This window comes from Myotis myotis, unplaced genomic scaffold (assembly GCF_014108235.1).
Source record: "Myotis myotis isolate mMyoMyo1 unplaced genomic scaffold, mMyoMyo1.p scaffold_m19_p_10, whole genome shotgun sequence".
NCBI lineage: Eukaryota > Metazoa > Chordata > Mammalia > Chiroptera > Vespertilionidae > Myotis > Myotis myotis.
In genome coordinates, this window is record NW_023416314.1 from 2,030,340 (window position 1) to 2,053,390 (window position 23,051).

A 23,051-nucleotide genomic window follows, 5' to 3' on the forward strand; every position below is an offset into this window, starting at 1 on the left:
TCTAATTTAGGCATTTTATGACCTACACACCTAGCAAAGTACCTTATTTTGTAGAAACGTGCAATAAATGGTGGTTATTTGGTAAATGAATAAACAGATGAATTCCTTTCCCCTCTTGTGCTTCCCCAAGCCCCAGAAATCCTATCTGGACAGGAGTGGGACAAACGGTTCTCTTTCCTAACACACATTCCACAGGAAGAAAGGCGCGCGCCGCGAGGAGGGACACGCCAGGCTAAGCAACATCTGCTGCGGGGGCCTTAGGACCTTACCTCATACTCGAAGTTGCCCCCCAGGACCCCAATGTCCAGGTGCAGGTTCTTAAGAAGCTCACTTGAGCTGCGGACACTCTGAAACAGAAACGATTATGAGTGGTTGGCTGGAGGAAACTGGACAGCTCAAGTGAGGGTCGGGCTCTCTGTGGGTTACATGTTCTCTATCAGACCGAAGAGGTACACAGACCAGGCCAGGAGGGAGCTGTGGGCCGCAACGTCATTTGTACTTATTTTCAAAGTCATGCAGAGGTTAGCAAAAGGTGATGACCACCCAAGTGTTCATCAACAGTGAATGGATACACAAACTGGGGTCTATTCCTACAAGGAGGATAATTCAGCCATAAAGAGGAACGAAGTTCTAACACATGCTTCAGTGTGGAGGAACCGCAGGAGCACTATGCCACACAAAAGAAGCCACCCATTAAAGGACAACGCTGTGTGATTACACTTACAGGAAACGTACAGAATAGGCAAAGTCAGGAACAGGAAGGAGATGAGAGGCTGCCAGGGGCCGGGAGAGGCAAGGATGGAAAGTTATCGCTCAGGGCACAGAGTGTCTGTTTGGGATTATGGACAAGGTCTGGAAATGGACAGTGGTGACAACTGCACAACACTGTAAAAGTAATTAAGGCAGTGCTCGCTTCGGCAGCACATATACTAAAATTGGAACAATACAGAGAAGATTAGCATGGCCCCTGCGCAGGGATGACACGCAAATTCGTGAAGCATTCCATATTTTTCACTCATTTATGGATAATTAAGACCATTACACACTGATGAACAAAAATAGATACAGAGGCAGAGCAACATCAAACAGACTGTCAAAGTACAGCAGGAAGGCTGGGGAGGGTTGGGGGTGGGTAAGAGATCAACCGAAGGACTTGTATGCATGCATACGAGCATAACCAATGGACACAAGACACTGGGGGGCATGGGAGGCTAGGGGAAGGTCAAGGGGAGGAAAAAAAAAAGGAGACATATATAATACTCTTTGTAATACTTTAAACAATAAAACAATGAAAAAAAAAGTAATTAAGGCTACCTAATTGTATACTTAAATTAGTTAAAATGGTAACTTTCATGTTATATATATTTTACCACAACAAAAACTTTTCCAAAAAAAAAAATAGCACCGAGGGTCCTCGGGCCAGGAGGAGGATGCGTCATTACCTGGTTATCACTCTCCGCCTCCTCCTCGCTGGTCTCCTCCCCTAAAGCCAAGAGGCCGAGAGCATTCTTGTCCTCATGGATGGAGCCCAAGAGACCTTGCATATGAGTAGAAGTCCTGAGACCCTGCAAAGGCTCCAAAATAGAGAAAGAAAGTCAAGAGACTCATAAGGAAGACCTTCAGGTGACCTTCAGAATGCTCTCCCCGCTCTTTCGGTTTACATTTCCTCCATGGGAGCCAGCCACATCCACAAAGCTGACCCTGGTACCTGCGGTGCACACTGACCCCTCCTTCCCGGTGGCCACAGCCCTGGCTGCAGGACTGCAGACACTAGGGCGTAGGGCCGTGCCAGGGAGAGCCCACTTTCAGCAGCACACAGGTGTGACGCGCCTTCCCAACTGGACTATGAGCTTTGAAGTCTCGGCCCCTGCCCTCTGTTTCTCATCTGTGGGCCACATAATTCCTAGCATGGTACAAGGAGGCCCACAGTCACTCAATACACTTAACATATGAAAAGCACCTACCAGCGTGAGTTCTCCAAGCTGACCAGACTCCATGGACCTCCCCAAGCTCACATTGTGAGAGGCACGAAGAGCAGAGAGCGGGGCATCCACGAGGCCTCGTAAGGGAGCCAGGCCCCCAAGGGGAACGTGGACTGGGGCTAGAGAGGAGCCCAGGGCCTGGTCAACAGAAAACATCTTGTTACAAACCTAAGAAACCAGGTGGCTCTGTGAGGTGCAGAAAGAAACAAAAATGGAACGTCTACATCCTGTCACTCAAATTCAAACCACCTCCCTCCAGGGGCTGCTCATGAAACACAGCCTCCAGAATCAACGCCCTACCAGCCTGAGAAACCACAGCTGGTGCTCCGACCGCATGCCCCTGCCGCTGCCTCGCAGCACACATGCCCCTGCCACTGGCGCAGGCTGCAGGGCTGTGTCCTTCCAGGAGCCACAGGAAGGGCAGGGAGGGGAGCAGAGCCGGGAGCTCATCTGCCAGGATGAGAAGTCTCTACAGATCAAGTGTAAACTGACGAATGGGGAAAAGGCAGTGCAAGCACATTGCTTACACATATGAAGTCAACACCGGCGAGGGGCACCCCGAGAACTGCTGTCTTCTGTCAGATGCCTTTGGTGCTCTGACTGTGTAATAGGGGCATGTCTGCCCTTAAATATTAACTCGAACAATACACGTGAGCAACAGAAGAGGGGCTCCCTTCCCCCCTGCACTGAGGAGGAAAGCGGCTGATGGAGGCCCTCCAGAAGCCTGCTCCTCCCTGCTCTCCGACGGCTCCACGCCAGCAAGGGCGGGAGAGCCAGGCCAGCACCCGGAGCCTGAGACCTGGGCTACCCCCACACTCCTGGTCCTCAGTTTACCCCTCAGAAAGACAGAGATGTGTGTCCTATCACTGCAAGTCTGTGGAGAAGTTCAAATGAGGTCATAAATGCAAAGAGCATATGCGGTGGTAGTGCGACCCCACACTATGGAATCACTATTATTATAGGGACTCACATCACTAGTCTGGGCTTAGAAGCAGAGGCAAGGGTAGCATCTGGGAACAAATTTACAAAGAGCTCTCTAAAATCACTTCACAAACTGAAAATGTATAAAACAACCAAAATTCCATTTCTCTCCCACCCCACTGGGACTGGAGAGAGAAAGGGAACCGGAGAGGGTGAGAGTTAGAACATGCAGACAGCCCACTCCTCGCCCACAGCCTGGGCCAAGCGGCCGACCCCAGGCGGGCTCTGCACAGCGCCCCCTCCTGCAGGGGAAGGGCATCGATGTCCATCTGAAAGGTGACACGGAACCCCTCCCAGCCCTTTGCAGATTCCCGAACACCTGGCCCAGAGTGGGGTGTCCGTCAGGCGGGAAAAGAGGTGATGCTGAAAACACTGGCCAGCACTACCCAAGCACCAGGCACCGAGCTAGCGCCCTCCATGTCACGTCTCCCTGACCTCTGGCCACTGCCTAAGGCCCCCGTCCTCCCCACAGGAGCCAAAATAGACTGGTGAGGTCAAGACCCTGGCCCAAAGTCACAGAGCCAGCAGGGGGACAGGGATGGGCTGGGAAGCCCGGGCTCTCCCTAAGCCAGCATTTTCCTTTGCCCCCTGGTTGGGGCAGAAGAGGGGCCCAAGCAAGCTTCTCGGAGGTGAAATGGGAGTGAACCAAACCGGTTCCCCCAACTCCCCGCTCCTAACCCGCCCATGTAGCAGCAAGCACAATACTTCCCACTGCATTTATGGAAAATTACAGCCTCCTGACGTGGCTGATGTGCTAATGTGCTGGGGGCTTGAGGGAGGGAGACAGGCTTGCTGAGGGCTTTGCTCTCCGGGCCTTTACCAAACCCGTGGTTAGCGGGGAAATTATACATCCCTGGCGCCTAGCCGGTCATCTTCTAGAGATGGCCATTAACTCTGGCGATGGCTGCGCGTGGTGCTGTCCCTCAGAGCGGACGCACTCGCTGCCACTGCGCTAACTAGAACCTACAGGCTGACCTCAGCCCAGTGGGTATCCATAGCGCACAGCGGTCACTAGGGCAGGCAGAGAGTAGTGCACGCCAGCCATTAGGAGCCTGAGGGACACCAGGGAAAGCCATAGCCGGCAAGAGAACAGCCAGAGATTCAAATGGACCCCATGGTCTCTGATCCAACTTGACTTCTTCTAAGTGAAGAATATGGTGTGACTCGTTAAAGGGATAAAGAGTCAAAATGACAGGGAAAGCCCTCTCCCGCTTTGGTCCATCCCAGTAGGGGAGGAAGTGAAGGCAAACAGGGCCTGCACAGCTTGGCGCGGGTTCACATGATCTCTGGGAACCCTGGGAAGCCAGGAGCAGAAGCAGCTTCCTGGCTGGCAAGCCTGGGGCTCCGCCCGTGACATGACCCTCCAGCTCTGTGTGACCCTGAGGAGGGACTGATCCAGAGCTGGGCAGGGTCTGATTAGGAGGACCTCTCTCTCCAATCAGATCCTGGGGAGGTACCTAGCCCTCAAAACTCATCACCTCCCCAGCCTGGGAGGCCTCAGGAAGCCCAGGTGCCTTCCACCCTCTCCTGTAGGTGATGGGGTGGAAGAGACGGGAAATCCCTGTCACCCCCCAGGTGTCCACCCTGAGCAGTGGAGGGACCAATCGTTACCAAGGGAGGGCACATGGCAGGTAAGAGACCTACTGGCCACACAACCTGCCCCGTCGCCGCGGCACCGCGGCCTGGAGGCCACGCGGAGAAGCCTACCTGGTGGAGAAGCTGCATCTGGCCTGGCTCTACAGCGAGCCTTTCGTTGGTGCTCAGCTCGACTAGCGCCTGCCTGAGAGGGCTGCTGCTTGGCGGGAAACTGGCTTGCGGAGCGGCCTCCTGCCCAGCCAGGGCCAGGGCCAGGGCCCCCTCCTGAGGATGCTCCAGCTGCTCTGGTCCCCAAGCCAGAAACCTGGAGTCTCTCTCCAGGGCTCTGATGGCCTCGTACTCCCCCATACTAGACAGCCGGGAAGACTCGGCCGCCATGCCGCAGACCACGCTGGCGAGGTCTTTGCACGGCCTTTCCTGCGTGCTCTCGGGCAGCCCCAGGCCCTCCAGCCGCCGGGAGATCTTGGCCATCTGCAGGATGTGCTGGTAGAACCTCTGGTCCTCAGAATAGTCTTCGCTCTCTGACTGCTCCTCAGCAGAGCTCTGCAGGCGGGGCAACTGGGGCACCAGGAAGGGGCCGGAGGGCAGCCCTCTGGGTCCGGGGCCTGACTGACCCCCACCCCGCCCGGACCCCTGAGAGCTCTGCAGGTCCCACGGGAAGTTATTCACTTCGCCCATGACCTGAGAGCCGAGGGGAGAAGCCAGGCCACTGCTGCCGCTGCTCTCTAAGTCAGGCTCACACTCACTGGGCCTCCTGTCTTCTTCGGCGGGCTCTGGACACACTAGAGGCTGTCTCCTCTCACTGGCACTCCCTGAAGGGGCACTCTGGGCTGGCTCTGATGCCGGAGTGTCAGGTGGTATTTGGAAGAGCGCCTGGCATGGATCTCCCGCTGAAGCCCCGAGATCCCCAGGGTCAGTGGGCGCTGCTTCCTTGCAGCTCCCGGGGCTGTCCTTGTCGACAAGCTTGGAGACCTGTCCCATCCACAGCCCCGGGGGCTCTCGCCTCCTCCTTCCCCAGCCCACACCTGCCCCTTCCCCAGAAACACCTTGCCAGCGCAGGCCTTCAGCGGGGCCACTGTCCAACAAGAGCAGCTGGCACTGCCTGCCGGGCAGCATCTGGTCCGAAGAACAAGGGGACAGCGAGGGGTGCCCCTCGGAGGACGTGGAGGAAATGGGGCTCTGGCATTTGTCCCCCGCGGGGCCAGTGCTGTGCTGCAACCCTGCCAGCTGTGGGCCCTTGCTGGTTTCAGAGAGCCTGGAGTGCACGGAGGCCTGGCTCCTGCTTTCTAACACCTCCTGCCCGTTCTGGAGGGGCCCGCTGTCCTCGGAGCCCAGAGCGCTGAGTTTGGTCCTCATTTCCAGCTCTTCTATCTCAGGGTCTGAAAACCCCAGGTAGATTTTCTCAGCCAGCTTCTGGGGTTTCTCCAGACCCTGCTGATCACCTAATTCTGTCCTGCACTGGGCTGGGGCCCTGCCTAAGATCTTCTCCATGTTGGCAAAGAGCTGGTGGGTTCGGGAAGCGTGGCCTCTGGAGAGCGGCTGCAGCTTGCTGGGCGGGGTGCCCAGGAGGGCCCAGGGGGTGTCCCCCAGCATGCACGGACTCTTCCCTCTCTGAAAGGAGCCCTCATTTCTAGCCTGCGTGTCCTGGTCTAGATCCAGATCAGCAAGCCCAGGTGGGAGAGAGGAGGAAGGCAGAAGTCCCTGCTCAGGCGGTGTGTCCTAGATGGATACATAAACAGGCAGAGGACACTAAGGCAGAGCCCTCTGGGTTCACACCCGCCACCTCAGCCCGTGGCAAGCCCTCAGCAGAGACCCACGTCCACGTAAAGTAAAACGAAGCCCAAAGAGGGAAGGGAGCTCAAAGCTCCCTGGGCTTTGTTTTCTGGCCCCCGTTTCCTTTTCATAGAGAGGAGGCTAGACTAGGTCCACGGCTTACGAACCCCACAGGCCGGTTCCACATGGCACCCTGAGGGCGCTACAGGGACATGCGATGAGGAAGGGGCATCCCCAAGACCCACAGCCCGGGTGCCACCACAGGCACCACGTCCTCTCTACCCTGGACTCCGGAAGAACTGACCCGAGACAGCCTCCACCACTAACCAAAGCCTGAAAATCGCCAGCCAGACCAGCCTAAGGTACCATCACACTCTCAGCCCGGTGGCTGGTTAACTATAGGAAACCCACCAACCTCCTCCAGGCCTGCCAGCATGAGCTAGGAAGGGAGAGGCGAAGGGAACCTGCTGGGACCCACGCCCTGAAGCACAGCCTCGTCTTCTACCGAAGGCAGAGCTGGTGCCGCCAAGAGAGGGCCTGGCAGTGAGAGTGCCGGGGCAGGAAGACATCCTGGAAGAGCCATCAACCTGCAGGCACTCACAGGCAACTCCACCGGGCCTGTCTCAGAACCGTGCGCAGTGACAGGAATGATACAGGGTAAGTTCGTGAGCAACCACCAATGCCAGACTAGCCTTGGGGAGCACGGCAGGTGGGAAGCCTTCCCGGGAGGAGGCGCGGGTGGGAATGAAGACTATAAACAAAAGGGCAAGTCAGTGGACTTGACAAGGTTGGTAGGCCCAGTGCTCCTGCCCACCGACCCACGCTCCCCGCAGCCTGCCGCCTGCCCACGCCTGAGTGAAGGGAAGGAGGCAGCTTCCCTGTCCTGCCACAGCCACGGCCACGGCCACGGCCACGGCCACGACCGCTGGGAGTGCCCGGCCTCCTCAGTACAGCTCCCATTCAGCTTCTCTGCCTATAAAATGAGGCGATGACGCTACCTCCTAAAGGCAGACATACTGAAGAGATAAATAAAGAAAAAATGGAAAAAGCACCTTCAAATCTGAGCACAAGAGCCACTGGAGACCACAGTTATCCCACTGCAGTCACATTTCAGTTACTCGTCCCTAACCTAGGACCCTGGCAGCACAGCCCCCGGAAGTGGAGAAAGCCCTAAAGCTTTTCTCAGGGACCTGGCAGGCACTGGTGCTTTGACAGCTCAATGTGGTTCATCTGACGTCCAGGATCCTACCACTGAGACACGCACGGGCTCACCCAGGCTCCCTGAACTCTGCCAGCTGCTCCCTGTGCCCCTCTCCAGGGGGCAGATGGCAACACTTCTCTCAGTATTCCTGCAAACCACCCTCCTCAGCCGGGCACTCTCCCGCCAATCCTCCTCTGTAATATGTGCTTCCCAAGGGGGAAAAAGGAATTGTTTAAAAACAGTAACAACTTCAGAAGCTGAAAGAAAAAGTGCCGGAAGACTGGCACACCCTGGAGGATGTACCATCGAGAAATGACTATCAATCGTTATTCCTCACCTCCCAGCTGCACACACCTAGCGGTTCCCCGTATCACCTCAGTGGAAGCCCTGGCCCCTCTGAGCTGGCGTCCACTGGCTCACCATGGCGCTTCTGGGGGTCTCTTTGTCCTTCTTGTCTTTCTTTTCCTTTTTCTTCTTCTTCTCTTTCTTCTTAACGGCCCCAGAAGATGACAGCTTCCCTCGTTCCTGGATCACCAAGTTCCGATAGTGCCCATCGCATGGATGGTCCCACGTGGACTGCCCATTGGCAAAGTTAAAATAGTAAATGTCACCTGTGATGTCCTGGCTGGGGATGAGCAGAGGCCAGCAGTTAGTCCCTACTCAAGTCCAAAGCTATTTAGGGAAAAAAGTAGGAGAAAAATGATGAGGAGGCAGAGGAGGAGGAATTGGGTGAAAGGGAAAGGAGAGAGCAGACAGAAGGAGAGAGGAAAACAGGAAAAGATAACACAAGGCTGGAGGGTAGCCTTTAGCTAAGAAGGAAGGAGTTAAGTTAGATAGGAACACAGGGTGGCATGCCTAGATGGACCTGTAAAATCACTGGGGCTCCTGGGAATTCATGCTAGACTGGTGTAGGAATAAACTTGGTTTGAGATAGTTAAGTACAGATACTATGGTATACTGGCGGTAAAATCTAGGATAGACCTTGCTTAACATTTTTATAAATGGTCGGAGGAAGAGAGATACATTGTGAAAGCTCTGGTTTTATAAAAGCCTCCAAACGCATAAGAGGTGAGAGTCCAAGCTAGTGGAATCAGCAACAGAAGAAATAATGCAGAAGGTGGGATTCAAGAATCTGAACTACACCATGGACAAGTCCAAAATGCTGCAGCCATTTACCCTACCCACCGTTATCAATCATCCATTCAAATGACAGGAAAAACAGCATTCGCAACAGCAAGATAAAAGATGTAATGTCCGGGGGTGCGTCCCAGTGCAGAGGCTTTATAAAGCTTTCCCGAAAAGCCGGGAAAAGGAGGAAAATGAGAGAGACTCCATGTTCCTGAATAAACAGATTCAAGTCTGTAAACAAGCCAATCATCCTCTAATCCATGTGATCCCAGTGGAACCCCTATCCGGCTCCTTATGAAACCTGACAACTCAATCTCTACTCAAATAAGATAGAGAATACACAGCAGTAAAGAGGGGAAACATCAGGGGTGCTTAGTATCAGGATTATGTATAAAAAGCAGCTATACAAATGGCCACACGGAAAGATGCTCAACGTCACTCAGCATTCGAGGAGCGAAAGTTAAAACAACAATAAAATACCCCTCCACACCCATTAGCATGACTAGTATCAAAAAACCAGAAAATAACAAGTACTGACAAGGATGCAGAGAAACTGAAACCCTTGTGCTCTGTTCGTGAGAATGTAAATTGTGCAGCCAGTGTGGAAAACAATATGGCAGGTCCTCAAAAATTGAAAATAGAGCTCGGCCAGCGTGGTCAGAGGTTGAGCATCAACCTATGAACCATGAAGTCACAGTTCAATTCCCACATGCCCGGGTTGTGGGCTCGATCCCTGGTGTGGAGTGTGTAAGAGGCAGCCAGTAAATGATTCTCTCATTGTTGATGGTTCTCTCTCTCTTCCTCTCCCTTTCTCTCTGAAATCAATAAAAAAAAATATTTTTAATTGAAAATAGAATTACCATATGACCCAACAATTCAACCTCTGGGTATATACCCAAAAGAACGGAATGCAGGATTCAAACAGACATTTGTATATAGGCCCTGGGAACTTGGGTTTTAATGCCGATGTTCACAGCAGCATCCTATCTAATAATAGACAAACATGGTAATTAACCGTACCTCCGACACGCTTCCCATTGGCTAATCAGGGCGATATGCAAATTAACTGCCAACCAAGATGGCGGCCGGCAGCCAGGCAGCTAAAGCGAACAGGAGGCTTGCTTACTCCAGTGATGGAGGAAGCCAAGGTTCCCCACCTGACGCGGCCCAGCTCTGAGCTGCACTCTAAGAAACAATGTTGCAAATATAGAAGCTAAACAATCCCCAGAAACCTGCATTCAGTCAACTAGGCCTCAGAGCTGGAGTTGCAACAGTGTTTCAATTACAGAAGCTAAACAAAGCCCAGATACCTGCTTTCAGCAGCCGAAGTCTCAGAGCTGGAGCCGAGCCTCAGAGCTAAAGCTGGCTCTCAGCTCCAGTGACAGCAATAGAAGGTAAATGAATCCCAGAATAAAAAGAAAAAAAGAGCCGAAACCGGTTTGGCTCGGTGGATGGAGCGTCGGCCTGCGGACTGAAGGGTCCCGGGTTCGATTCCGGTCAGGGGCATGTACCTGGGTTGCGGGCACATCCCCAGTGGGAGATGTGCAGGAGGCAGCTGATCGATGTTTCTCTCTCATCGATGTTTCTGGCTCTCTGTCTCTCTCCCTTCCTCTCTGTAAAAAATCAATAAAATATATTTAAAAAAAAAAAAAGAAAAAAGAAAAAAAGGAGAGGTTGGGAGCTTCAGTCACCCGCCAGCGTGGTCTGAAAACGGCCCTCAGCCCCTCACCCAGACTGGCCAGGCACCCCAGTGGGGACCCCCACCCTGAAGGGGGTGCGACCAGCTGCAAACAGCCATCAGCCCCTCATCCAGGCTGTCCAGGCACCCAAGTGGGACCCCCACCCTGATCTGGGACACCCTTCAGGGTAAACCAGCCGGCCTCCATCCGTGCACCAGGCCTCTATCCTATATAGTAAAAGGGTAATATGCAAACTGACCCTAACAGCAGAAAGACTGGGAATGACTGGTCACTATGACACACACTGACCACCAGGGGACAGACGCTCAATGCAGGAGCTGCCCTCTGGTGGTCAGGTCGCTCTCACATGGGAGGAGCTCTGTTCAGCCACAAGCCAGGCTGATGGCTGCCAGTACAGCGGTGTTGGTGGGAGCCTCTCCTGCCTCCTCAGCAGTGCTAAGGATGTCCGACTGCAGCTTAGGCCTGCTCCCCGCTGGCAAGTGGCCATCCCCCGAGGGCTGCCGGGCTGCCAGAGGGATGTCTGATTGCCATCTTAGGCCCAATCCCCCGGGGAGCGGGCCTAAGCCAGCAAGTGGTCATCCCCTGAGGGGTCCCAGACTGCGAGAGGGCACCGGCTGGGCTGAGGGACCCCCCCTCCACCCCCCACCGAGTGCACAATATAATAGCCGCAGGTGGAAACAACCCAAATATCCACTGACAAACAAATGGGTAAACAAGATGCTGTACACACACACAGAGGATATTATTCAGTCTTTAAAAGGAACTAAATCCTGAAGAATGCTCCCACATGGATGAGCCCTGCAGGATCTACGCTAAGTAAAATAAGCCATTCACAAAAGGACAGGCGTTACATGAACCCACTTATGTGAAGTACCTAGAATAGACAAGGTCATAGAGACAGAAAGTAGACCAGAGGTAACCAGGAGCTGAGGGGGGTGGGGGGGGGGGGTGGTGAGCAGTTTTATTTAGTGGAGACAGAGTTTCAGTTTAGGAAGATAAAAGTCCTGGAGATGGGTGGTGGTGATGGTCGCACAATACTGTGAATGTACTTAATGACACCGACCTGTATATCCAAAAATGGTTAAAGCAATAAATTTTGCTATTTAAAAATATTCTGTAACTTACAACTGTAGGACCTCGAGCACAACTGCACAGAAGTGATGACAATGGACATTTCTGCCTTGTTCTTCAGTGCACAAGAAAGCATAAAGACAATTAACAGACAAGAAGCTAAGAGAAAATAAATAAATAAATAAATAAAATACAAAAAGAAAAAAATAATAATAATAAAGTAATAACAATAAAAAAGAAGCTAGGAGAAACAGTAGTATAAAATTAATGCCCCAGAGTATCAAAGAGCTCCTCCTGCTTAACAAAAATAAAGAGATAAACAACACAATAGACAAAAAGGCAAAGGATATAAACAAACAAATCACAAAAGACAAACCTTGGCCAACTGACGGCCAACTCAACTCTATGAACAACTTGGGAAATACAAATTAAAACAATCAGGTGTAATTTCTTGCCTTCAGACTGACAATTTTTTACATAGATAATTTTTTATAATATTTTTAAATGAACAATCATATGTGCTATTGGTGGGATTAAAAAATAATTTAATTAATTTAATTATAATTAAATAATAACTAACAATATTTAAATTCTGCACATCTTGCCCTAGCCGGTTTGGTTCAGTGGATAGAGCATTGGCCTGCAGACCGAAGGGTCCCGGGTTCGATTCCAGTCAAGGGCACGTACTTGGTTGCAGGTCCGCCCCAGCCCGGGCCCTGCTTGGGGCTCGTGCAGGAGGCAATCAATCAATGTGTTTCTCTCAACAGATAATTCTCTCTGTCTTTCCCTCTCTCTTCCACTTTCTCTAAAAATCAATGGAAAAATATCCTCAGGTGAGGATTAAAAAATAAATAAATAAAAATAAATTCTGCACATATTTTCACACAACAATTAAAATTCTAGAAATTATTTCTAAAGAAACACATAAAAAACTTCGGGCAATATACTTAACTGAATGAAGAAAACATCTGCCCTATCCTCACCCCATGCCAACATGAATAAATACTAGAATAATATAAAACAACAATTACAACAATAAAATAATATGACAAAAAAAGTTTCCAACTCTGCCAGACAGAAGGAGAAAATCGCACATGCCAGACACAGAAGGAAACGGGAGCTCCGAGTGAGAAGTGCACCACATGGCAGGTTGAGGCTGGGACCGGACCTGGGCACAGGCTTGGGAACTTGCATTTTAATATCAATTTAGGGACACAAAATGCAGCCTTTGGCCTCCATGAGTTTAGAAACTGGAAATGAGAAGCCTGCATTTATCTGTGGGCCTTTAGAATGCTCCCTCCGTGAATAAAGTAACCCCGAGAGCCATGGAGACCACAAAGCATGTACCCACTCCAGGTTCTAGCAGGCAATAACATTTCATGGATAACTGAAACCCCAAGACACATGTAGGTATAGAGGCCAAGATGTGTTAAGGAAACCCAAAGTCAGGAAATTGGTACAAAAATGCAGTCCTACACCACTGAGAAACCGTGGACAGAAGCCACAATAAAGCCACTCGGCAACTAGGGATGAGACGCTTACAGAAAGTGACCCACAGAAGGTGAGCTCACAAAGTGCACAACAAATGATCACAAACCACGGAACAAACAGCTCGTCCGACAGAAAGGCTGTGACAGAATGAAGAGAAACAGCAGCACATCAAAAGCCTTGGCTCCCGAGAACAATGAAAGAAGACGGAAGAACTACATTTACAATTACTGTAGGAGGGAAAAAGGAGTAGAACCCACAATGAAAGAACACAATTCTAAAAATCACACCCAGCCCTAACCAGTTTGGGACTGAAGGGTCCCAGGTTCGATTCCGGTCAAGGGCATGTACCTTGGTTGTAGGGAGTGTCCAGTAGGGAGTGTGCAGGAGGCAGCTGATTGATGCTTCTCTCTCATCGATGTTTCTAACTCTCTATCCCACTCCCTTTTTCTCTGTAAAACAATCAATAAAAATATTTTTTTTTAAAAAAATCACACCCGGACATATTGAAAATAAGACAGAAGAGAACTTACAGAAATTGGTAGAATATTATATATATACTAGAGGCCCGGTGCACAAAAATTTGTGCACTCAGGGGGGAGGGGGGCGTCCCTCAGCCCGGCCTGTGCCCTCTCGCAGTCTGGGACCCCTCAGGAGATAACAACCTGCTGGCTTAGGCCTGCTCCCAGGTGGCAGAGGGCAAGCCTAATCCCTAGGAGCAGCCCCTGGTCAGGCTCAGAGCAGGGCCGATTGGGGAGTTGGGGCACCGCCCCCTGTCATGCACAGAGCAGGGCGGATTAGGAGGTTGCGATGCCACCCTCAGTCACGCTCAGGGTAGGGCCGATTGGGGGGTTGGGGCACCACCCCCTGTCACACTCAAGGCAGGGTCAATGGGGAGGTTGCGGCGCCACCCCTTGTCACGCACAGAGCAGAGCCCATCAGGGAGTTGGGGAGCTCACCCCTGTCACGCATAGAGCAGGGCTCATCAGGGGGTTGAGGAGCTCCCCCCTGTCACTCACAGAGTAGGGCCGATAGGGGAGTTGGGGCACCGCCCCCTGTCACACACAGAGCAGGGCGGATCAGGGGGTTGGGGCGCCGCCCTCTATCACCCACAGAGCAGGGCCGATCAGGGGGTTGGGGCGCCACCACTGTCACACTCAGGGCAGGGCCGATGGGGAGGTTATGGCTCTACCCCGTCACACACAGAGCAGGGCCCGTAGGGTGGGGGGGTTTGGGTGCCGCACCCTGTCACACACAGAGCCGCAGGGCGATCAGGGGGTTGGGGAGCTCCCTCCTATCAGGCACAGAGCACGGCCGATAGGGAGATTGTGGCCCCGCCCCCTGTCACACACAGAGCTGCAGGGCGATCAGGGGGTTTGGGCGCTGCCCGCTGTCACGCTGATCCCGGTGCTGGGAGGCATATTACCCTTTTACTATATAGGATAGAGGCCTGGTGCATGGGTGCGGGCTGGTTGGTTTGCCCTGAAGGGTGCCCTGGATCAGGGTGGGGGTCCCCACTGGGGTGCCTGGCCAGCCTGGATGAGGGGATGATGGCTGTTTGCAGCTGGTCACACACCCTTCAGGGTGGGGGTCCCCACTGGGGTGCCTGACCGGTCTGAGTGAGGGGCTGAGGGCTGTTTTCAGGCTGGGACTGAAGCTCCCAACTGCTCCTTTTTTTCTTCTGGGCCAGCTTTAGCTCTGGCTCCAGCTCTGAGGCTTCAGCTGCTGAAAGCAGGTATCTGGTTTGTTTGGGTTCTATAATCGAAACAATGTATAACTCCAGCTCTGAGATCCCGGCGGCTGAAAGCTGGTTACTGGGGTTTTGTTTAGCTTCTATATTTGTTACAATGTTTCTTAAACTGCAAGCTCAGAGGCCGGCAAGGCAGGTGGGGAACGTTGCAGTCCTCCGTCACTGAAGCAAGCAAGCCTCATGTTCAGTTTAAGCTGCCTGGCTGCTGGCCGCCATCTTGGCTGGCAGTAAATTTGCACATCACCCTGATTAGCCAATGGGAAGGGTAGCGGTCGTACGCTAATTACCATGTTTCTCTTTTATTAGATAGGGTATATATATATATATATATTAGTCCTGCGCACAAACCCGTGTGCCAGTAGCTCACCAGTAGCTCACTGCAGCCCTCCAGTAGCTCTCTACCCACTGCCCCACCCTCCTGTAGCTCCCCCTACTCCCCCTCACCCCCGCCCCCTCTCATAGCTTGCTGCCCTGCCCCCTCCTGTAGCTCTCCGCCGACTGCTTGTAGCTAGTAGCTCGCTGCCGCCCTTCTATAGCTCTCTGCCCGCTGCCCCGCCCTCCTGTAGCTCCCTCTGCCCCCCGAAAGCTTGCTGCCCTACCCGCTCCTGTAGCTCTCCTCCACCCACTGTAGCTCACTGCCCCACCCCCCTGCTGATCCGTGATCCGGTCGTTATGCGTTCGGTTGTTACACTTCACGGCATAACACCATTTGCATATTACATCTTTATTACTTAGGATATATATATATTTTTTTAATCCTCACCCGAGGATATTTTTCCATTGATTTTTCTTTTTTTAGAGAGAGTGGAAGAGAGAGACAGAGAGAAACATCAATGTGAGAGAAACACATCGATTAGCTGCCTCCTGCATGAGGCCCGACCAGAGCCTGGGCCAGGGAGGAGCCTGCAAACAAGGTACACGAACTTGACTGGAATCGAACCTGGGATCCTTCAGTCAGCAGGCTCTATCCACTCTATCCACTGAGCTAAACGGGCTAGAGCAAATCATTATATTTTTTAAAAAACAAGTAGATAGGGTGGAGGGAGGCAAAAAGGGAGAAAATGAAAGACATTTGTAATACTGTCAACAATTAAATTAAATTAAAATTTTAAAAAAAACAGGTAGTTGAAACAATAAATTTAACATAGAAAAAGAAACAAATAGTGAATTAAAAACATGCCAAAGGAAATTATCCAGAATGCAGCATGCAAGATATAAATAATCTTTAAAATATGAAACAGATGGGGAGTGGGAGCGGCTGGGGAGAGGTCAATGGTGGGAAAAGGAGATACATGTAATACTGCAGACAATAAAGAATTTACATTGAAAAAACAGACTAGCCATTTTCAGGCTTCATCAAAAAATAAAATATGAGACAGAAGAGACACAGAGGATAAAAAGAAAGGTCCAATATACTTCTAGTAAGAGTTCCAGAAAAGTGATATGGTTGAGAATATCCCAAAATTGAAGAGAGGCATGAGCCCTCAGAGTAAGAGAGCACTCCCAATCCTGAACATGGTAATTAAAAGTATATCCATACTTAGGTACACTGTCGTGAATCACAGAACACCAAAGTTAAAAAAAACCAATGAAAACAACCATGTAAAAACATGATTGCCTACAAAGGAACAACAAATTAGACCAAATAAAGATGTGTTATTCGAAAAATCAGAAGCCAGAAGATGATGGTGCATAATATTGTCAAAGGGTTGTTCATATTCAACAAACAATTCTATATCCAATGAAACTATCTTTCAAGAGTGACACCAGACAAAAATGCATGAAGACATAGGAAGATATAAACACACTTAGCATGCTTGATATATATGAAGGACATGTCTAGAACCCTGTATCCAAAAATGAGAGATGACATTTCTATCAAGCACACACAGAAAATTTACATAAATAGGATCACTTACTGAGCCACAAAAGAAATCTCAACTTATAACAAAGACTATAATGAATAAATAAAATTGGAAATCAGTAATAAAATATACCCAAACTCTGTCTACCTCATTCCCTTCAAACTATTATTTTGGAGCAATGATATTTAACAAAATTTCAGAAAACCAAATCAACTAACATATATTTATGTACCAAGCAGACTTTATCCCAGGAATGTAAGGTCAGTTGAACATCTGAAAAATCAATCAATATAATTAATAGACCAAAATAGAAAACTCCTATGATCCTATCAATACAAGGCAGAAAAAAGCATTTTATAAAATCCAATATCCATTTCTGATTTAAACTCTCAGCAAGCTAGGAATAGAGGAAACGTCCTCATCCTGACCAAGGGTACTGACCACAACAAATACCAACATCACACGCCCGGTGAAAGGCTGCCCGCTTTCCCTAATGAACAAGGCAGAAAGGTCCGTTGTCGCCACTTCCACTCAGCTGTACTAGAGGCTCTAGTCAGCACAGTAAGACAAGAAGTAGATATTAAAAAAGTGTCCAGATTGGAAAGGAAGAAGTAAAAATGTCTTTATTCCCAAAAGACGTGGTCATCTATGTAGAAAGTCCCATGGAATCTACAAAAAAGCTATTAGAACTGACATAAGTAAATTTAGTAAGTTTGCAAAATCAATATACAAAAACCAACTTTAATTCTGTATGACAGCAACTTGGAAATTAAAATCTTAAAGATGCCATTTACAGAAACATCAAAAATATGAACTCTTTAGGAATAAATCTAACAAAATGTGGGCAAGAATTATACTAAAAAACCTATCTTGGTGTTATTAAAGGAAAACTAAATAGACTCAATGGGTTGGAAGACGCAATCTTGTTTTAGATGTCAATTCCCCCAAAATCGATTTACAGATTCAATGCAAACCCAATCAAATCCTAAAGTGATTTTTTTTTTACAAAATGGCAACCTGATTCTAAAATTCATATGGAAATGCAAAGAACCTATAACTTTGAAAATGGAGGACAAATTTGGCATATTTACCCTAAACAATTTCAATATTTCTAATAAAGCTACATGACACTGGCATAAAGGCAGACAAAGAACTAAATGGAAGATAGCAAACAACCCAGAAACAGACCCATGCAAAACAGTCAATTTGGAAAGAAGTCTAAACATCCTTCAGTACAAGCGGTTAAGTAAATGAGGATTTTTTCGTTATGATCCATCTCTGCGTGGAAAAGCTCACAGGGGCAAGAGGCTGAGGGGGACTCTCACACTCGGACACAGAAGAGCAGTGTACAGTACAGCACGTACGTCTAAAACACAAAACGGGGGGAGTGGGGGCTCTGTCTGTTGTAAAGGTCTGGGAGGAATTCACCAAGTCACTCTTGGGATTGGGAGCAAGGATCAAAGAGGACACATAGATGTTAAGTTTTAGTGACTTTTGTTATTTTTAAAAGTGAGAAACACTTCGTACTGTCCTCACAGGACAAGGGAGTGCTACCAACTCTAGCAGGTGTGTGAAGGCAGCTGACACACACCTGGCACACAGCTGGCCCTTAAACAGTGTCAGTTTCCTTCCTTCCATCCACCTTTCTTCAACATCACTGCAGCCATTTATTTATTACATATGTGTACATGAAGGTGCTGTTATACTGATTCTATTTCTCTTATAGCTTTTCATTAAAAAAAATATCCAAAAGCAAAACATAGATACATACAAAGTTAAAAACAGAGAGAAAAAAGAAAATAGAAGCTATTAGATAAGGCAACTGTGAATATCAGGGTGGATATTGGAAACAAAACAGAAACCGTTATTCTACAAACACGACCATGAGTCCCCAGCTCCTGGAATACAGTGTGCGGTGCTGAAGGACTAACTACAAGAAAGATGTCAGGTGCTCTTTGCTGAGGTCACACTGAGCTGCGAGCGGCTTCAGGGGCGTCTTTAGGAATCAGCAACATGGCAGAAGGCATCCAGACCAAAATCAAGAACTACCGACTGCTCCTTTTGACAGCCGCTTCCCCAACCAGAACCAGACCAGGAACTGTTGGCAGAACTACTGGACTTCCACCGCTGTGAGAAGGCAATGACTGCTGAAGGGGGTGGTGCCTCCGTGTGTGAATGGTACCGGTGTGCGTACAAGTCCCTGTGCCCCTTATCCTGGGTTTCGGCCTGGGATGACCGCCGGGCAGAAGGCACGTTTCCTGGGAAGATCTGAACTGGGCATCCTCCATCCTTCTCCCAGGGACGTGAAGGGGGGCCTGGGTACATCCCACCCTAGGATCCTGAATCATGGCTTAACTAATAACAAATACTTGTTGGAAAAATGTAAAAAAAGGAAAAAGAAAGACGTCAGGAAGCTGGAGAAGTCAAAAGAAAGGCCACTAAAAAGATCCAGAGGATAGGAGACTGCCAGGTAAGAAGCTAAAGGGTTCTGATTCTTCAGCGGAGATGAGCGAGGCTGACATTATAGTCATTCTGAAGCCAACACATTAAACGGATGGATAAGAACAGGACGGCCCTGGCTGGTGTGGCTCAGTGGATAGAGCGTGGTCCTGCGGACTGAAGGGTCCTGGGCTCGATTCCGGCCAAGGGCACAGGCCCAGGTTGTGGCTCGGCCCCCAGTAGGGGGCGTGCAGGAGGCAGCCGATCCATGAGTCTCTCTCATCACTGATGTTTCTATCTCTCTCTCCCTCTCTCTTCCTCTCTGAAGTCAATAAAAAATATATTTTTAAAAAAAGAGAAAGAGCAGAATGATTAACCCTCACACAAGCCCAGCATCAGCGAGGACCCCTCAGCCACCTGGGGACAGGGCAGGACAAGCGTAGGGCAATCCCGCGCTGCCGCAGGAAGTAAAGGTAGGGCACCCACTTGGGGAGGCAGCCTGGGGGGAGCCCTGTGCACTGCAGGGCAGAGGGGACCTGCAGAGCAGAAACAGGTCGGCAGAGAGCGGGGAGGGCACAGCCTCAGGAGAGCGGCCAGTCTGTTTCCGCACCCTCCACCTGCTCCCCCGAGGCACCCTGAGTCTCTGCTCCTCACTATCCGAAGAGCTGCACCCGAAAATATGAATGATCCCGTGAACATGAGCGTGTTCCTGAAGACACCACTCAAATGTGGGGATGGGCTGCCAAGGGAGGTGAGACCCCTGCCGGCCTGAGCCTCAGTGCAGACCTCGCAGCACCAGCACCACGTGGACATGCTGACGGGTCTCCACGTCGGTCTGCAAGGAGCAACAGACACGGCTGTGTACCCGCACGATGCTGGGCTCAAGGAGCTGACAGGGCCACAGCTCAGAAACCGTTATTCTACAAACGGGACCATCAAGTCAGCCTATGCCCCGGCCCCGGCATCAGGCTGCCCAGCGGAGGAGTGGCCCATTGCTTCCCCTGTCCTCGGGGCAGGACAGGCTATGGAAGGCGGCTGGTGAGCGCTGACCTCCAATGCCAGGCTCCTCCGCCTCTGGTGGCACCTCTGGGCCACAGCGTGCTCACTTACCATGGCTTCCACTGATGAGGCAGGGGGGCCACAATGCCCTCCCGGGCCAGCCACATCAGCTCCGGCTCCTTGATGGGATCAATACCTATCTCTCTGGCAAATTCAAAGATTTCTGCAAGGAGAAGCAGGAGGGTAGAAAAGTAAGAGAGGTGGAGAGGTGGGTGAAAAGAAAAGCAAGTCACAATCACGTGTGAAATAATAAGAAATATATATGCTGGTCTCTGCCCCCAGGTCGTGAAACAGCTTCTAAAACCCTTGCAATCTCCCGAGTCCTAGGAGCTCTTCTGCCCAATGAGGAGACTCTGGCTAGACTCTAGTGGCCCTGGATGGGGCTGGTCACCAGAGGCCAAGCCATGATTAGAAGCTTGGAACTCTGAGGCTCACCCCCATTCTCCAGAGAGGGGAGAGGGATAGGACATGAGTTCATGGATCATGTCTACATGATGAAGGCTCCATAAAAATCCCCAGCCAGAGCTCCCAGGAACCACGCACGTGCCAGGAAGACGGCACACCCCAACTCCACGGGACAGCGCTCCCGCACTGGGGACCCTCCCAGAGCTCTCCGTGTCTCTCTTCATCTGGCTGTCCACCACACCCGTTACCATACCCTTTATTATATAACAAACTGCACACATAAGTGTTTCCCTGAGTTTTGTGACCTGTTCTGGCAAGTCATTAAACCTGAGGACAGGGTGGTGGGAACTGTGGTCGGTGTACAGCTGACATACCCACAGAACCGGGACCCCTGGGAACTTTGGATTAGTGTCTGGTGTTGGGGGGGGGGAGTCTTGTGGGAATGAGCCTTGACCTGCGGGGCTGACCCTAACCCCAGGCAGACAGTGTCAGGACTGGACGGACAGCGGGACATCCCGCTGCCAGGGAGATGGCTGGGAGGGGAAACCCCAGGGAGCTGGTGTCGGAAGCATGGAGGTCAGAAAAAGAAAAGCAGGGTTTCTCCCCAAACTTTTCCACTCTGCCTTTACTTTCCAATTCCCTTCAGGGAGCAGTTATTAGTTCTACATAATAAATATGTGATTTTCTTAAGTTACAGTTATAAAGGGTCATCTGAATCCAGGCATGCTGTTACCATACTCCAGGAATATAATCTGAAGCCACGTTAAAGGCAAAGAAAATAAGACCAGAACTTCAGTGTGGGCTCAAGAAGAACAACCAGACCATCCTGAACCAGGGCAGCCTTCCCAGGACCCAAGCTCTACCAAACCTGCAAAACCTTAATGCAAAAGTCCTCACCACTCACACAGGCCTGGACTGAAAAAGGACCAGCGAATGAGCCCCTTGGAGACCTGACCAATACACGACTGAGTACAAGCAGGTGGCAGGTGCTGCGGGGAGAGGTGGTGCGGGGAGAGGTGGTGTGGGGAGAGGTGCCGTGGGGAGAGGTGTGGGGAGAGGTGTTGTGGGGAGAGGTGCCGTGGGGAGAGGTGCCGTGGGGAGAGGTGTTGTGGGGAGAGGTGTTGTGGGGAGAGGTGCCGCGGGGAGAGGTGTAGGGAGAGGTGTTGTGGGGAGAGGTGCCGTGGGGAGAGGTGCCGTGGGGAGAGGTGTTGTGGGGAGAGGTGTTGTGGGGAGAGGTGCCGCGGGGAGAGGTGTGGGGAGAGGTGCCGTGGGGAGAGGTGCCGTGGGGAGAGGTGCCGTGGGGAGAGGTGCCGCGGGGAGAGGTGTTGTGGGGAGAGGTGTTGCGGGGAGAGGTGTTGTGGGGAGAGGTGCCGTGGGGAGAGGTGTGGGGAGAGGTGCTGTGGGGAGAGGTGCTGTGGGGAGAGGTGCCGTGGGGAGAGGTGCTGTGGGGAGAGGTGCTGTGGGGAGAGGTGTTGTGGGGAGAGGTGTTGTGGGGAGAGGTGTTGTGGGGAGAGGTGTTGTGGGGAGAGGTGCCGTGGGGAGAGGTGCCGTGGGGAGAGGTGCTGTGGGGAGAGGTGCTGTGGGGAGAGGTGTTGTGGGGAGAGGTGCCGTGGGGAGAGGTGCCGTGGGGAGAGGTGCCGTGGGGAGAGGTGTGGGGAGAGGTGCCGTGGGGAGAGGTGCCGTGGGGAGAGGTGCCGCGGGGAGAGGTGTTGTGGGGAGAGGTGCCGTGGGGAGAGGTGCCGCGGGGAGAGGTGTGGGGAGAGGTGCCGTGGGGAGAGGTGCCGTGGGGAGAGGTGCCGCGGGGAGAGGTGTTGTGGGGAGAGGTGTTGTGGGGAGAGGTGTTGTGGGGAGAGGTGCCGTGGGGAGAGGTGTGGGGAGAGGTGCTGTGGGGAGAGGTGTTGTGGGAGAGGTGTTGTGGGGAGAGGTGTTGTGGGGAGAGGAGGTGTGGGGAGAGGTGTTGTGGGGAGAGGTGCCGTGGGGAGAGGTGTTGCGGGGAGAGGTGTGGGGAGAGGTGCCGTGGGGAGAGGTGTGGGGAGAGGTGTTGTGGGGAGAGGTGTGGGGAGAGGTGGTGCGGGGAGAGGTGCTGTGGGGAGAGGTGTTGTGGGGAGAGGTGCTGTGGGGAGAGGTGCTGTGGGGAACGGTGCTGTGGGGAGAGGTGTTGTGGGGAGAGGTGCTGTGGGGAACGGTTCTGTGGGGAGAGGTGGTGTGGGGAGAGGTGCCGTGGGGAGAGGTGCCGTGGGGAACGGTTCTGTGGGGAGAGGTGTTGTGGGGAGAGGTGGTGCGGGGAGAGGTGGTGCGGGGAGAGGTGTTGTGGGGAGAGGTGTTGCGGGGAGAGGTGGTGCGGGGAGAGGTGGTGCGGGGAGAGGTGTTATGGGGAGAGGTGTTGCGGGGAGAGGTGGTGCGGGGAGAGGTGTTGTGGGGAGAGGTGTTGTGGGGAGAGGTGGTGCGGGGAGAGGTGTTGTGGGGAGAGGTGGTGCGGGGAGAGGTGTTGTGGGGAGAGGTGGTGCGGGGAGAGGTGGTGCGGGGAGAGGTGGTGCGGGGAGAGGTGTTGTGGGGAGAGGTGGTGCGGGGAGAGGTGTTGTGGGGAGAGGTGTTGTGGGGAGCAGTGTGGGG

General features: G+C 51.8%; 1 protein-coding gene, 1 non-coding gene and 1 pseudogene across 11 annotated transcripts in view; 2 read left to right on the forward strand and 1 right to left on the reverse strand.

Moving 5' to 3' along the window:
- The window catches only part of CEP164 (centrosomal protein 164), a 73,184-nt gene that overhangs the window by 39,196 nt on the left and 10,937 nt on the right, over positions 1-23,051 (reverse strand). For 2 of the 10 annotated variants that reach the window (XM_036324193.1, XM_036324196.1), the window contains one exon: positions 20,085-20,196. In XM_036324193.1, the coding sequence (XP_036180086.1) occupies positions 20,085-20,196 (112 nt within the window). The other 8 variants (XM_036324187.1, XM_036324186.1, XM_036324188.1 and 5 more) reach the window with 8 other exon arrangements.
- On the forward strand, positions 906-1,012 carry LOC118665640. Its single transcript, XR_004970717.1, has one exon. It is a non-coding gene; the product is annotated as a U6 spliceosomal RNA (small nuclear RNA).
- Positions 18,518-18,920, forward strand: LOC118664259 (annotated as a pseudogene).